Here is a 16,168-nt window from a genome sequence, read left to right as displayed (position 1 = left end):
TTTCTGTGATAAATGAAGCTGTCCAAATATGTCAGTATGATGTTGATAAACTACAAAAGATCGATGGAGAATTACAGCTACTGTTGTTAGGATCCTTGCTGAATGATTTAAACCGCCCTTCAACTGTTTGAGAATTAGTTATAGGGTATGAGAACATGTATGTTCTAGTTGATGTGTAAAGATTTGGTTTTTAATACACCAATTATTTTTAATGAAAACTTAAACATCGGCCAAACAACAAAAAAACTTTCAGGCATAACTTTAAAACTCCAAACAAAGAGACAAGTTGAGTAGAAAATGAGTTTATTTTTCATGTTGGTTTGGTGAGCAGCTGGGTGGAGAACTCGTACAGCTCTCTGTTGACCTTATTCAGGTATTGGACCTCTTCTTTCAGCTCTGCCACATCAGCTTTTGTACTCTCACTATCACCCCACGCAAACTGCAACACAACAGACACACAACATCAACCAACAAAAATCAAGACAACCTGGGAGACATTTTTAAGTTCAAGAAGCTTCATCTGCATCACGTGACATTGATCCTATAAAATTTGGAGATGTTTATAACAGTTTCCAGTTTGGTTTGTGGAGACCAGAAGTCAACAGTTCCCTCTTGAATCCTCACCATGCTGAAAACTGGGGCTCCGCCCATCCATGATGCATTATAAAGAGGGGGTAGACACTCAGTGGAGCTCCACAGGGTTGGGTTCTCAGTCCCCTGAGTTACTCACAGTACATGCATGACTGTCTTCCTGGTACCAAATACACTGTCAGCCAGCAAACAGGCTGTTGTGGTGGAATTGAGAACCAACACTGAGGACACCAGCAGGAGGTTGGAGACCTGAGGGAACAACCTCATCATCTACATGAGCAGGACAAAAGGAGCTGCTAGTGGACTTCTGCACAAATCACTGAATCATATATACAAAGAGCTGTTCTGAGACCAGACCAGGAAGATGAAGGACATGAGGCAGCCTTTGTTTCTCCAGAGCATTCACTAAAGGATGCGTCAAAAGTCAAGGCCCGAGGGCCGGATCCGGCCCTACAGATCATTTTGTTTATTGTTATTAATGGCCCAATGTTTTCAAAAGATATTTTTATGGAGAGTAAAATATTTAAAGTTATTTAAGGTTTAAGTTGATTTATTCTGGAATAATATTCCTGCATTTTTATTATTCATATTTTTGTTAAAGTTAAGGTTTTAAAGTTTTAAAAAATTGGCATTCTGCTAGCTTTTTGGACTATTTTGGCATTTACTAAGATTTTTTAGGTTATTTTGGGGTTTAGCTAATATTTTAGCAACATTTTAGATGTTTGGGCTAACCTGAGTTTTTTTTTTTTTTAGTTTTTTTAAATTTGGCGTTTAGCTAATATTTTAGCTACATGCTAGCTGTTTGGGCAAACCTGAGTTTTTTTTTTTTTTTAGTTTTTTAAAATCTGGCATTTAGCTAATATGTTAGCTTGCAACCAGCTTCAGCATTTTCTGCTATTAGCTTCAGCATTTTTAGCTATCAATTTTAGCATATTCAGCTATCTGCACTAACATCTTCAGGAGCCAAATTCTGCTTACAGCATTCACACTAGCATTATCGCAGTTAATGCTATATATTTTGTTCATAAGTTACAGCTTTAAAGTTTTAAAATTGTAGTTTTAGAGTGTTGAATAAATGTTTATCCTCTTTGGCCCGTGATCTAAGGTGTGTTTTGGACTCTTGTGTGATTGAGTTTGACACCCTGCACTAAGAGGAAAACGATGTTAACTCCTTCACATGCTGACCAGAATAAAGTGATGCACCTGTAGCTGCTGCAGGTGTATGTTAAGATCAAAGAACACCTTTACGTTTAAAGAGCAGAGTGTAAATCATAACAAATGTAAACAGCTGCTGTTTCTGACATCCTGTTGTTTGAGCCAAAGCCCCGCCCCCTTACCCTGTCAGTGACAGCAGTCATCAGCATGTGCAGTTGCTCCGCCTTCTGCAGGTATGTCTCCTCCTCCTTCTAGAAACAGACCGCAAAACCACACAGCTTAATATAATCCTTTCTCAGATGTGCAGGCAGCAGATGTTTGAGAAAGAAATTCAACTTCAGGTCATTTTTTAAATAAAACAAAGAACACAGAGTTTTGGATGTTTCTCTCCAAAGAAAAGACATTTACATTAAGATTGGTTAAGAAAATCTTTAAAACAACAGTTGACTGGAGTCACATTTTGTCATTTGTAGTCATTTCTCTTTTAGAACGAATGCACATTTCGATGCCATTCCACCCAGACATGGAGCTCGACTCCAGGAAGCCATAAGCGAGGTGAAGCTCCACCTCCAGTCACACCTGTGTGTAAAGGGCGGGACGGACGCAGATCTCCCCCGCCTCTCCACCCTCGTCTTCGGTTGTGTGCAGGTGCCGGCTGAAGCGCGGCAGAGGGACGGCGGGCCGACTGTCAGGCAGGAACATGTTAGCAGGAGCTGGCATGATGACGGCGTTCGTCACAGGACCTAAAGAGAGAACGGAATGGGGTGGTCAGTGGTTCTACGATAAAGGCGTTGAGACCGATCAGTGAACGAGCGTCTGAGAGAGAACAAGCTGAACGTTAGCTGTTCATAGACCATGCAATAAAGATGTAAAGCATCAAGACACTGAAATATTACATAAATACGTATCTGTGTCCTTTCAAACAAACACGACATCACATCAAGATTCTTCACAGTCGAGTCACATTGTTCACAATGAAGCAGGAAAGACACTGACCTCGCCATCAACATTGTTTTCATTCCAACTTTTGAGTTAAAGTTTTGAGAAATGTTTCATTTAGACATTTTTGGTTTATATTAGAGCGGTGAATGTTGACCCGTTAACACGCGCGACTAATAGAACATAATTAATTTGTTATTATGTATTAACGACCTCAGGCGTCCTGCTGTGCAGCTGTGAGATCAGCATATTAAAACTCTGTCTAAAATAAACTTAAAATTTTATGATATTCTGTGATTGAGATTTTATTAAATTAAAGAGATAATATGGCATTTATTTGTAGTTTTTGGATGAAAGTGATCTTTTATTTGAATAAATAAGGCAGAGAATGAACATCTGACTGCTGTAATGCAGCAGCAGCAGCAGTGCATCTGCTATGAGGGGCGGAGCCTAACAGAGCTGAAATCCTACGAGGAAACCGACTATTATTTTATTTTGGGATGGGGACCTACATCATTTTTTCCACAATAACAAGCGCCGGCATTGTCTAAAAATGCGGAAACTCTGCAGTTCTCCGTGGAAGTCCCGCCCATCGACGTCGCGGAAGGCAAGAAGTTCATAATAGACACGCCCCCACCTGTGTAGATTCCAGCCAAGCCGACCTGAAATCCAGCTGGATCAAACCTCTCCCAAAAAAAATGTTTTATTGTTTTTCACAAACACAATAAAAAAATATGTAAGAAAAAAGAAAAAAGCTGAAAAAAAAAATGATTCCAGGAAAAATGTCAATTAGACAGCAGAGAGAAATTCTTATTTTTTTGGCTGCCTGGTGTGACTTTAGCCTGGATTTTATTGCATTTTTATTCAAAAATATATTGATTAGTTTGTTGACAAATTTTATTCTTGTTGTTTTTATAAAATGACACCTAAAACTTTCATTCTATGTTGTATAAACAGTTTGTTAAACATTTTTGGGGTTTCCACAGAATGAATCCAATTTTTTCAGATGGAATTTTCTGTTTTTACTTGATTTTATGACTAGTGTGAGAATATAACATGGAAACATGGCAAAATAAATGCAGTGTCACATAGTAGAGATTGTGCTGATTAAAATGAGACCAAATAAGCATCAGATAGTCTTTCAAATGGAAAATATAGAAAATTCCAAAGTAGACAAAAACTGAGTTTTAGACCTTATTGGTTCCAACGGGTTAAAAATAAATGTTCTAAACGTACAATTTTGCATGTGATTTCATATTATGATCATTTGCAGATAATAAGTAAATGGCAAATGCTGCTTAAAAAAAAGGGGGGGGATTAATCGCTATAAATTTTTTGCAGATTTGTGGTTAATTTATTTTTTTAATCGATTCCCGGCCCTAGTTTATAGTTTATATGAAACAGAACAGGAGTTATAATAAATAAAATAATTGTGATTCACCTTGTAACATCGTATAGTTCAGTCTAGCTTTGCCTGTTTTTAAAGACATTTTTCACATTGCTTGACCCGATCTTTGCAAACAAAACTGTTTTTTTTTTTGCAGTTTAAAAAAATGCTAAACTTTACTGTTATCATTACTGGGGCTTCTGCTTCAGTTTTTGGGATGAGAACCTTTAGATCCTGAAAGCTCAGTTTTACTTTTGAACTGGCTCAGTTCTAATCCTCTATTTTCTCATAGGAACCAGTGGAGGTTTTTGGCTGAGCACTGCAGCTGCAGGAGTCTGCTGAAAGCATGCAGACACATGATTGGTCCCAGTTTTGAGCCAACTTCTACAATAGTAAACACCAATGCCAATTACTTTTATTGGCCATATTTAAAGAATCCTGGGTTTTGTCTGTTAAATGCAGATTTCTTTTAGTTTGAAATCAAAGGATCTTCTTCTAGTTCCTCTATGGATCTTTTCTGCAAAAATAAACTTTCTAAATATATTTGGTTTGTTAACTTTGCTAGCTTGAAGGTTTTGATCTAGGGGTTGTAGCAGACGGTTTAAAAAAGAAGCAGATGGTTTTCTGTACTTGACGAAGAGACTTTACATGCGTCAGGAATAAGTCAATGTGGTGGAGATAATCCAGGACCTTTTCAAAATAAAACTTCCTTCAGAATCAGATTAGAAATAAATGCGAGAAAATGTAAGTAGTTTTTTTTCCTCTGCAGCCCGAACCAACAGTCCCACAGACCGGTACCAGTACACAGTCTGTGGAGACCTGTGACAATTAGGGTTGGGCATCGATTGGGTTTTATTTGGTTCCATTTGTTTCAAATTTTTTTTTTTTCCGTTCTTGAATCTGAAAATTTAAATTTCAAAATGTTTGGCCCGTTGTGGCTCATTGTTTTGTCATGGCAGCATAAGGATGTTTCGATTGTCTATATTTAACACAATAATTTGGCGCTTTGAACGGGCTACAATGGTGTTTTTGAGGCGCGGTTTGTACGCGATAAAATTGACTTTTACACCCGTCTTGGGACAACTTCAGAGTGTGATAGTACAGACTAAACAGACATTTTCTGACTGATATTGCAGTTCTGAGTCAGTGAACGCACCGGGACAGAAGTTACCACCCTGACTGATTTTGATTGGTCCTTCATGTTAGCCCCGCCCCAACGCGCCACAACGGGGCCAAAAGTTTTTAAACTGAAATTTTTTTATTCGAAAACAAACAAAAAAAATATTTGAAACTGAAAACAAAGTTTTGAAATTAAAATTTTGAGTTTTTAAACCTAAAAAACTGAACATTTGAAGCTGAAAATATTTAAGTTAATTTTAATAATAATAATAATACTAGATTAGATTTGTTTGCATTTTTCATGGCGCTCCAATGTATATCCATTATTCATTCATACCTTCTGATGGTGAGCTACTGATGTAGACACAGCCGCCCTGGGGCAGACTGACAGAGGCGTGGCTGTCAGTACTCTGACCATCACCAGGACATTCATCACACAGTGGAACACACTGGAGGTAAGGAGGGCTAAGTGCCTTGCCCAAGGACACGACGACGGTTGGCTGGCAGGCGCAGGGATCGGACCCCCAATCCTTCGATCGTCAGCCGACCTGCTGTCCCACCTGAGGCACTGCCGCCCCAATATTTAGAATAACAAAACGTTTTGGACATTTTACTTTTTCTTTGGGACAAAATATTTTTTTCAAAATGTTTTTCAAATATTTATTTCTTCGATTTGTCTGTCACACTTCCAATGAATGGAAGACACAGATAATGTTGATCAGGTTTATTTGTTGTGAGGAGTTCTACAAAAACATACAAAAAGAGAAAGAAATCCTTCAGATCAATGTCTGCTACTTAAAGTATTTCCAGACCTCCTGGAAAAGTCTAGAACCAGAGACAAGACAGCATGGCGCTCACCTTTATGCGCCAGACAGCGGATGCTCTGTTTGCTCTGGATGTCCCAGACGCGAACCGTCTCATCATGTGACCCAGACAGCAGGAGCGTCCCGTCCATAGACACGGACAGACACGTCACCATGTTCCTGAAGACAAGCACACATCTACGTTTACACCACCAGGATGAATCAAGAGTCATCACGACTCATCTCCAGTATTTCATCAAAACATTTGTCTCTGTTTGGAGAGAGTTTGGATCCAGATCTGGTTCTGATCCGGAGTCTTTTGGTTCTTACAGTCTCTGGAGCTCAGTTATGAGGTAAGACAGCTTTCAAAAAGAAACGTATTCATAAAGAGAAATTCGTATTGATAAATACAACGTTGTGCATACATTTATATTGTGTGCACAACTTTGTAGAGAAAATATGAATACTACAATTAGTTTTACGTTTAACATGTTTCTGTAGAATACGACTTTTCTTTGTCTTCAATACAAATTTCTCCTGTTTGCAAACTGTCAAAAATATGTCACAGACTTACACACCGAGTCCCGGAGCGTCGATCCAACTGAGAGCAGACGGGCATTGCAAACCATTAAACTATGATGGCAGGAAAATGATCTTGACGGAAAAATGGAGCCAGAAGTGGTGGCAAAAAAAGAGATGTAAATATGAGAATCACCTGAGCGTCAGCGGAGGGATCTCTGTCTCTCTGCTGCCGCTGTTTTGCCAAGGAACGTCCCCCCCAGAGCTTTTCCCCCAGTCTCAGGCATCGCCCTGGCAGGGGGAACGTACTTTGGCACAACACCGGTCAGTTAGCGTGGGGGGTCCTCGTTTAGCCGGGCAGTTTATTCCCGGGACAGGTCCAGGTCCTAGACCGGTCCAGATGTACCCTTGCATTCACTCATCACTACCTGGATCCGGCTCTAGCAGCACCGTGACCCGGAAAAGGGTAGCGGGTTAAGAATGGATGGAAAAGACACCAACAGCTAAAAGGAGCTAAAGAAGGCTAACTGGGAGCTGACCGTAGAGGTAGTTAAACAAGAAAAATCAGAAACGGAAAGAAAGTTGGGTATAGAGCATGACGTCACTCAGGGAATCGGCTGACTGCTGCGGTGAAGGAGGCTAACCACGGCTGATAACTGTTGTGTCTCAGATTGTACAAATAGACGCGGGAAAAGAAAGGTACAATATTCTTATATTATTCTTTATGAATAGGTTTCTTTTTGAAGGTTATCTTACTCCAAACAACCGGATGACTCCATGACGTCAGTTTCATGTGTAACACGGCATATATACACTCTTATTTTCAGTTCACACCTTTTGAGTCACTATTCAAGTGAAATTGGACCAGAAAAAGGTCCAAACATGTTGTGACTGAGCTCTGCAGAGCGCTCATGGAAGGCTGGCGGGGACTCACCCATGTCCTTTCAGAACCTGGCTTCCTTCACTGTCAGACTGAAAGGATCTCTCACGGACAAGACCCTGAAAACAACAACAACAAAGATTTGAAAGATTAACCTGAATTCCCAGACACAAAACCATCTTGAGTTTTTATAGAAATAAGTTAGACCTCTATTAACAAAACAGAAAAAGACTTCTAACTAATTAATGGAATCAAACTTTAAAAACTATTTTTTGGTGTAGAATTATTGTCGACAGACCAAAAGGAAATCCTATATTCCTCACATTGTAGATATATTTTCTATCTTCGGTGATAAAGTTTTAGTAAACAAGAATGAACAGCTGCTTTACGTCAATGTTGGGCCAAATCAGAATTCTTCCTCTGCACCTCCGGCTTCGTTAGCCCTCCAAACAGAGAGTTAGGCAAACATAGCACTGATTATATAACTTAAAGTCCTCATAATTTCCTTTTTCTGTCTTCCCTTTCAGCATACAAAGTCAATGGTAACTGCGTATGCTTGTATAGCCCTTTCTACCGTCCTTCAGGGGCCAAAGCGCTTCAGTCACTGACCCGTTCTTACAGTCCCACTCCCATCATCTTTGGATCTATGGTAAAAGTGTTCCCAGTGGTCTTTAAATTATGTTTATGCTGTTTTTGGCCAAAATCTAAAACCGGAGTTGTTTGCTAGGACATAGTTTCTGCAGAGCAGCAGGACCTGATTTAGTTTCTACATCACAGCTTTTTCCAATGTTCTTTTTTGTCTGATTCTCAATGACTTGAATAAAAATACTAAAAAATGAAGTTTTAATCTAAATTTTCTTTATTAATGTCCTCAATCATGACAAAAATGCAGCAAGAACATGTTAGAAACACTAAAAACAGGATTTTTAGTGGAGAGAATCTTTAACCTCATTCCCAGCTTAAACCTTTTACTTCACTTCATACTAAATATCTGTACAGATGTGAAATTCACATGAATATAATCCTCAGCGTGTAAAGACAAAGGACGGAGGATCAGACTCACCTGACTGCACAGAGACACCTGAAAAATATTCCCATCACTTCCTCCACAAAACAGGAAGTACTCGCACGGGTCGCAGGTCACCGACATGATCTCCACATCGAACAGGACCGACAGCAGCAGCTCACCTGAAGACAGCTCCCACACCTGTACAGGTGAACAGGTAAGGTTTCAGTGAACAGGAGTGGCTCTGTCCAGCAGCAGAACAAGCCTGTTTTGGATCTGATCATCACAACAACATAATCAGATCCCCGTTATCAATGAGGACAGACTTCATTATTGATCAAAATTCTTTAGTGGAAAGAAAAAATAAAACAAAAGGGCAGAGATCGCTGAAGGCTCAACATTATAAAAGTAAATATTCGTAAAAGTTAAAACTAACATTGTTTTTTAATCTGTATCTTATCACCTAATTCACTTATTATTTTAAGAGCCAAATCCAGTGATCCAGTAATTTTTAATAATAGGATTGTTAAAAAAAAATGAATAAATAAATGAAATGCATATGAAAAGATGTAACACTTTGAAATTAAGATTAAAATAATTGTTCACAAAATAAATGTGGCAGAACATCTAAGTCAGCTGATGGTACACGGCATTATACGACGGAGTATTAGGGCTACCGAAAAAATTCACTATTACTACAAGTTTTTTCTCATAAATTACGACTTTAAATCTCCTATATTTTCAAATTTTAATCTCGTACATTTATGAGTTTTAATCTCTTAAATGTAGGAGTTTTTTCTTGTAAATTTACAAGAAAAAAAGTAAGTAAATTTAGGAAATTAAAGTGGAAGGGACCCTACAGTCCAGCGAATGAACGCCGTGTGCAGAAACAGACTGACTAAACTAAAAAGTTTCTTGGATTTCATCAGGTAAAGTGAATGTTTAAAACGTTACAGATGTTTGGAGGTTTCTTTAGTTGATTTACAGTTTATCAATGTTTTAATCATTGATAGCTTGCAGGACCTCTGCAGATCCCGTTGATGAAACAGTTGTCCACTTCCAGTCATTTCTTCCTCGGCCAAAGACCAGATCTCTGTGATGCTTCCGTCTGAAGAAGCCCGGTTTTCGTAATTTTCGATGTTCCTGTGCTAACGTAACAAACTGTTGTCATTCCTCGTTGTTGTTTTGTGTTGAAACGGGACGATTCATTTGGGGATTGAGCGTAGGGAACACCGTTTACATTCTCTTCTGGGTATGTGAATAAAAGGTCAAAATAAAGTGACGGTCCTGTGAACGTGTGTCTCTGAGTTCTTTATTTTACATAGGAAACTCCGTTCTACCGACACCAAACCTTGAAAGTCAGCTTCACTGATAATTTGATTTTGAGTCGCCAAAAGGTTCAGAATTTGTTTGTTTTCAACACCAATCTGGAAATAAATCTTCACAAGATGCTCCACATCTTTCATCCTCAAGCACGGCTCTGATAAACAGACAACTTTAGTTCTTTTCTTAGTATTTTACAATTTTAAATCTCGTAAATTTACGAGATTAAAAGTCATAAATGTATGAGAAAAAAAAGTCATAAATTTAGCCTACGACTTGAAAGTAATAAATATACGACTTTATTCTTGTAATTTAGCAGTTACGACTTTTTTCTCGTAAATTTACAAGATTTTAGTAATTTTCGCAATAAAAAAAAAATGCTCATAAAGGGGCCCTAAAACTCTGTCTTAGCTTTACACTTCAGAGGGAAAAAAAAGAAAAGAAAAAAAAAAAAAAAAAAAAATCACACTTTTGTAGCTCATTACAGAAATGACATGCATTGATTAGAAAAAACAAACAAACACACATTTATGTCCCATTTGATTCATTAAATATATTAATTATTAGCTAAATTCAAGTAGAGTTTTATCTATTGCTTGAAATTGAGATCAAGAAGCAAATTTTATCTAATCCCACCCCGTAGCAACTTCTTTTTATAGTTTTCGTAATCCAGTTCAGAACACAACCAAAATTCTGTTACAAATTAAATATTTAGCCATAATTGCACAAAACTTTTTTTGACAAACCAAAACAAAAATCGTATAATATTGGGCCCTGAAGCCAAACCAGAGAAACTCTTGTCTTTACTACTGGCTACGTCTTTAATATCCAACACAAACCTGAACATTATTTATTATTTTCAGCTAACTTTTATTTCACTCATTAACAGACAGTAGAGTCCTGCTGTCAAAGGAACGTTTGGTAATGAGACCTGAATCAGTTTTGTAATAACGAACTCCTACAGCAGGCTTAAACTGTCTTACTTTGACAGTCTGGTCCAGCGATGCAGTTGCAACTCTGGCCTGAGCTCCCATGCAGCCGCAGTGCAGGTCTGTGATTGGAAGAGAATGACGAGACAGGACGTGACGAGGCTCAGGAGCTTGGCTGGCGTCCAGCTGGATGACCCTGACAAAGGGAGCACACAGGTGTAAGGAAAGTGGCTGTGTTTACATGGACACAAGCCATCGGAATAAACGCCTGATTAGAAGAAAAATGTGTAGAAGAAACACACAATTCTGAATACTCTGACTCCATCAGACTCATTCGGATCAAAATTTTCTAGCGATCAAGATAGGGGGGTTATACCGATTGTTGATCACGGTGCATGTAAACAATCCATTTGGATCGTGTGTCATTACTGCGCTGGATTTTATGTCATATTTAGACTGAGGTGCTCCAGAGGAGGCTTTGGAGCGCGAACAGGACCAGCCAGCTGCTCAGGTCAAATGTGTGGAAACTAGAGCTGCCATGATTAGTCGACTAATCAACTTTTAAAATAGTCGACGACTAATTTAATAGTCAATTAGTCATTACTTTATATTTTATGGAGTCAGAGTGTAGTGAAGTTGAACAAAGTTGTGAGCGTTCAGCACCAAAAAATGTACTTTTTTTATTATTTGAGTCTGTGAGACCAAAACTTTATCTTTAGTGAAAAATAGTTACTTGTTTCAGATGCTGACCTCATTAGAGAGATCAGGAATATACTTTCCATCAAACTCATTTTGACAGGTGACCTTTGACCCTATATACCCTTTATGTTTAAAATCAGTATTAAATTGTTGCGTCATCTTGAGGGGCGGGGCACCTGTCAAAATGAGTTTGATGGATGGTGTAGGGTCAAAGGTCACCTGTCAAAGTGAGTTTGATGGATGTGTAGGGTCAAAGGTCACCTGTCAAAATGAGTTTGATGGATGGTGTAAGGGTCAAAGGTCACCTGTCAAAATGAGTTTGATGGATGTGTAGGGTCAAAGGTCACCTGTCAAAATGAGTTTGATGGATTGTGTAAGGGTCAAAGGTCACCTGTCAAAATGAGTTTGATGGATGGTGTAGGGTCAAAGGTCACCTGTCAAAATGAGTTTGATGGATGGTGTAGGGTCAAAGGTCACCTGTCAAAATGAGTTTGATGGAAAGTATATACCTTATCTCTCTCATTTGATATAATCTTGTTTTAATCCCAGAATCTAATGAAGGACAAAGGGTCGCACAATTCATTAAAAGTTTAATAAACTACCATCTTAATTGTCTTTATTTTTAGCTAGATTAAAGCTAATGATGGTTAAGATGTGTGCTTTACATCCACCTTGAGCACGACTCGTTTAGTCGATTAATCGGTAAAAATAATCGGTGATTAGTGAGGTTTAAATTAATCGCTTGTGGCAGCCCTAGTGGAAACACTCAACTTCTAATCTTACTTTAGCAAAATTCTAACACAAGGAAATTCAGGAGGATTGCCTTTCCTCGGCACTTTGCAGCATTTCAAACTTTGAACATTTATGTGTTTTGGGGCAACAATCAATCAAATCATTTAAGTGTTTTAATAGCAAAACTATTGAGGTATTCTGACTAAAGCTGCTCATATAATCACTATTCAGGGAGCAGTGCAGATTTTTTTACCCATCAATGTGCTCTTGAAACAATTTAATATAAATCACATGACAGCGTTCCTCCAGGTGTGCACATACCCCCACAAATTCCAAACCAGAGCCAGGTTGTCTTTCCCCCCCGAAATAAAATGGCTGCCATCATCAGTGAACTTGAGGCAGGTAATGTCCTGGTAGTGCCGGCTCAGGACACACAGCAGCTTCCCTGTAGACACCTGGACCAATCAGAAGACAAACCTTACAGACAAACTTGCAGTTTAACTGTCTCTCAACACGTAGTCGGGTGAAAGCTACTGTAATGAAACCATAGAGTTGGACAGAGAACGAGGGCACGGGTCATGTGATCGTGGGATTTTATGGAGACACAACAAGAATCTACTATTGTCTAAAAAATAAGTTATCTAAGAAAGACATTGGAGATGGAGATATGAACAATGACATTTTTCATCTGATCGAATAAGATGTTCTCCCATGTTCCATCCACTTGGCAGAGAGAGCTGAGTATGGTAAGTTTTAAAATGGCCGACACTGCTGCTACCTGTGGAACATGGGTCCCCAAAGTGTGGCCCGAGGGCCAAATTTGGCCCACCAAGTCATGGCTGTGGAAACCGCGGAATATTTAGTTAAACCCCATACCTGTTTCCCATTGATTCTCTATGGCAGGGATGTCAAACTCAATCACACAAGGGGCCACAATCCAAAACACACCTTATGTCACAGGTCGAACAGGATCAACATTTATTGAACACTCTAAAACTACATTTTTAAAAATGTAAAAACATAATTTTTTTTACATAATTATAAACTAGATATATGGCATAACCTATGATAATGCTAATATGAATGTTGTACACTGAATGTGACCACAGAAGATGCTGAAGCTGATAGCCAGCAAAAGAATTTGCTAAATGCCAAATTAGACTAAAAAACAAAAAAAAAGTTAGGTTAGCCAAAACAGCTAGCATGTAGATGAAAAAATTGCTAAATTAAAAAAAAAAAACCTAAATTAGCCAAAACACCCAACATTTAGCGGAAATACTAGCTCCAGTAACTCCAATATCTTCCATGGAAATTATTAGGCCTCATGATGATAATTGCTCCCATTTAGACACCACCCTCGATCCTTCACCATGTCACAAACTGATTCAACTAAGAAAGGGGTGCTCTCTCTCTGTTTTAACTCTATGAATAAAACCCAAAACTAAACAGGCACGAACTGAACAAGAAATAAAAGAAAAGCAGCAGTAAAAAAGTAATGCATAAAGAAGAAGCAGGGAGGAGAACTTACCTCCCACAGATGCAGAGCCTCTCCGACTCCAGCAGCGAGGAACACTCCGTCAGGTGAGGCAGTCAGACAGGTGACCATACCTGGACAAACGATCTTCTGTTGTAGCTGATCCTGAAAGGGAAACAATCATGTGAGGTGTGGACCCTGCAGTGACTGTACGCACGGGGGTTCATGACACACATCTGGTAAGAACTTCAACATTAAATTCACCAGTTCTCTAGTGGGACATACATGACACAGAACACTGGAGACATCAAAAACACCACAGAGAAATATCATTTCTTTCTTTCTAAATCCTTGGGTTTCAACTGATGTTTTATTGATTGATCTCATGTTTTAAATAAAGGTATATTTGATGGTTTTTAAAAAACATTTAAATTTTCAGACATCCCATAAAAAGACATACATAGGGCAGCCATTCAAGAACAATGTAATGAATAGTAAGAGTCACGGTTTGATCTGTGAATCGTTGATCTTGATTTGTGAATCTAATCGGATCGTCACCTAAGTAACGATCCTCAGCTCTAGTGAGAAGCTGCAGCTGATGGGTGTTGGAGGGTCCTTTGTCTTCTGGATCACTGACTACCTGTTGGACGGGCAACAGTTTGTCCAGTTAAGGCTACCATGATTAGTCGACTTATCGACAACTTATCGACTATTAAAATAGTTGACGCGTTTGGCTAATATTTCAGCTACATGTTAGCTGCTTTGGCTAACCTAGGTTTTGTAGGCCAATTTGGAATTTGGTTAAAATTTTAGCTGGCTATCAGTTTCAGAGTTTTCAGCTATCAGCACTAGCATCTTCAGCAGACAAATTCAGCTTCCAGCATTTACACTAGCATTATCACAGGTAATGATATATATCCAGTTCATGATTTAGTTTCAAAATTTGAGTTTTAGAGTGTACAATAAATGTTATCCTGTTCAGTCTCGATCTGAGGTGTGTTTTGGATTTTGGGCCCTTGCGCGATTGAGTTCGACACTCCTGCTGTACATGCATTGCTGGGAGAATTCAATTCAATTCAAACAATTATTTATACCCAAGGGGGCAATTGTGCAGAGAGGGCCTTCAATTAACATTTAATTAACACATGACAAAGGAGCAGAGAGAGAAATAATAATAATAACAAAAAGGAGGAAAACGGTACAATCCTATGATTACTCAATACGGGAGAGGTCTGATGTCGTATAATAGAGACAATCTATACAAAAATAAAAATGATACAATAAAAAAATACACATATGTAATATATATATACATACACACACACACAAGATAGTTGACATAAAGTGACAGTGTGTTTGTGATGATTTAGTTTAATTATCGAGCTATTCAATAATTAACGAACGATATAACTAACAATAATTTAATAATTATCGAATTATCGAGAATAATCGAACACCAGAACAAGAAAAGCAGTAGTGCACTGAATGATAAACTATTATAGCTGTTGAGGATGTACCAGAACCTCCAACTCCTCACATTGTTTTATTTCTATACTTGTTCAGTTAATCTGACTTGCTACTGTGAACATCACTGCTGACCGCATGTGTGGAGATAATCTCATACTACTGTTATTTTTATTGTAGATCAAATTCCTTTTTTTAACTTGTACAAACTAAAACCTGTTAACTGCTGCTGCAAATGTCCAATTTCTCAGGTTAGGATGAATAAACTAAGATACCTGTAAGCAGTGATACCTGTTGGGGGGTCTCCTACCTTCCTCTGGATCTCCCACACGTTGATGTAGTTCTTGGCCAGCTGCGCGGACAGCAGAAACTCCCCGCGGAGCACCGTGAGGCTGCGCGCCGCGCTGTTCCCGCCCCGGTACGACAGCAGGCTGGAGCCGCTGTGGAGGTCGAACACGGTCAGGTTCCAGAGCTGCGAGCCGGCGTCGGCACTAACGATCACCTCCAGAGGAGTAGCCATGCCGGCCATCACGACACAAAGACACACTCAAACAAAACGCTGGGAAACACACGGGCGCCCGAAGCGCGTGACGTCACATCCGTGATACGGACAAGTGCATTGTGGGAAACTGTTCCGATCATTTTTATGAAATTTTAAATTATTTTAAAGTACCTCTTTATTTTGTAAATTTTATTCTTAAAATAATAATAACAAAAATAAAAATTAAATTGAATTTAATTGAGATCGACAGGCGGATTGGAGCTGCGTCCGCTATTATGCAGTCACTGTACCGGTCCATTGTGGTGAAAAGAGAGCTGAGCCAGAAAGCAAAGCTCTCAATTTACCGGTCGATCTTCGTTCCAGTAGGCTACTCACCTATGGTCATGAGCTTTGGGTCATGACCGAAAGAACGAGATCCCGACTACAAGCGGCTGAAATGAGTTTTCTCCGGAGGGTGGCTGGGCGCTCCCTTAGAGATAGGAGGAGATGGGAGGAGAGAGCTCGGAGTAGAGTCGCTTCTCCTCCGCATCGAGAGAACCCAGTTGAGGTGGTTCGGGCATCTGGTCCGGATGCCTCCTGGATGCCTCCCTGGTGAGGCGTTCCGGGCATGTCCCACTGGGCGGAGGCCCCGGGGAAGACCCAGGAC

At 39.2% G+C, this 16,168-nt stretch overlaps 1 protein-coding gene across 2 annotated transcripts; it reads right to left on the bottom strand.

Annotated features, from left to right (window-relative positions):
- Nucleotides 1-286: 286 nt before the first annotated feature.
- Nucleotides 287-15,641, bottom strand: wdr18 (WD repeat domain 18). 2 transcript variants are annotated; one of them, XM_024259151.1, is made up of 10 exons: nucleotides 15,331-15,641; nucleotides 13,611-13,721; nucleotides 12,404-12,537; nucleotides 10,706-10,847; nucleotides 8,457-8,600; nucleotides 7,448-7,512; nucleotides 6,050-6,174; nucleotides 2,326-2,489; nucleotides 1,929-1,997; nucleotides 287-439 (listed from the first exon to the last, which is right to left on the bottom strand). In XM_024259151.1, exons 1-10 carry the CDS (start codon nucleotides 15,547-15,549, stop codon nucleotides 311-313), a joined length of 1,302 nt encoding a protein of 433 aa, XP_024114919.1. In that variant the 5' UTR covers nucleotides 15,550-15,641; the 3' UTR covers nucleotides 287-310. The 2 variants fall into 2 exon arrangements, with proteins under 2 accessions (XP_024114919.1, XP_036067621.1); XM_036211728.1 differs by having other exon boundaries at nucleotides 1,929-1,994.
- Nucleotides 15,642-16,168: the final 527 nt, after the last annotated feature.

The sequence above is a fragment of the Oryzias melastigma genome, linkage group LG4 (assembly GCF_002922805.2).
Source record: "Oryzias melastigma strain HK-1 linkage group LG4, ASM292280v2, whole genome shotgun sequence".
NCBI classification, from domain to species: Eukaryota; Metazoa; Chordata; class Actinopteri; order Beloniformes; family Adrianichthyidae; genus Oryzias; species Oryzias melastigma.
The sequence above is the reverse complement of the archived record's forward strand: the minus strand, read 5'-3'. Positions and strand labels throughout refer to the sequence as shown.

Bases quoted from the DNA above. Each gene is read 5' to 3' on its own strand.
- wdr18 (XM_024259151.1), bottom strand. From the start codon at position 15,549: ATGGCCGGCATGGCTACTCCTCTGGAGGTGATCGTTAGTGCCGACGCC. The intron at 8,601-10,705 runs GTAAGACAGTTT...TCACCTGTACAG, and splicing joins CGCTGGACCAGACTGTCAAA to GTGTGGGAGCTGTCTTCAGG. The intron at 440-1,928 runs GTAAGGGGGCGG...GTTGTGTTGCAG, and splicing joins TGACTGCTGTCACTGACAGG to TTTGCGTGGGGTGATAGTGA.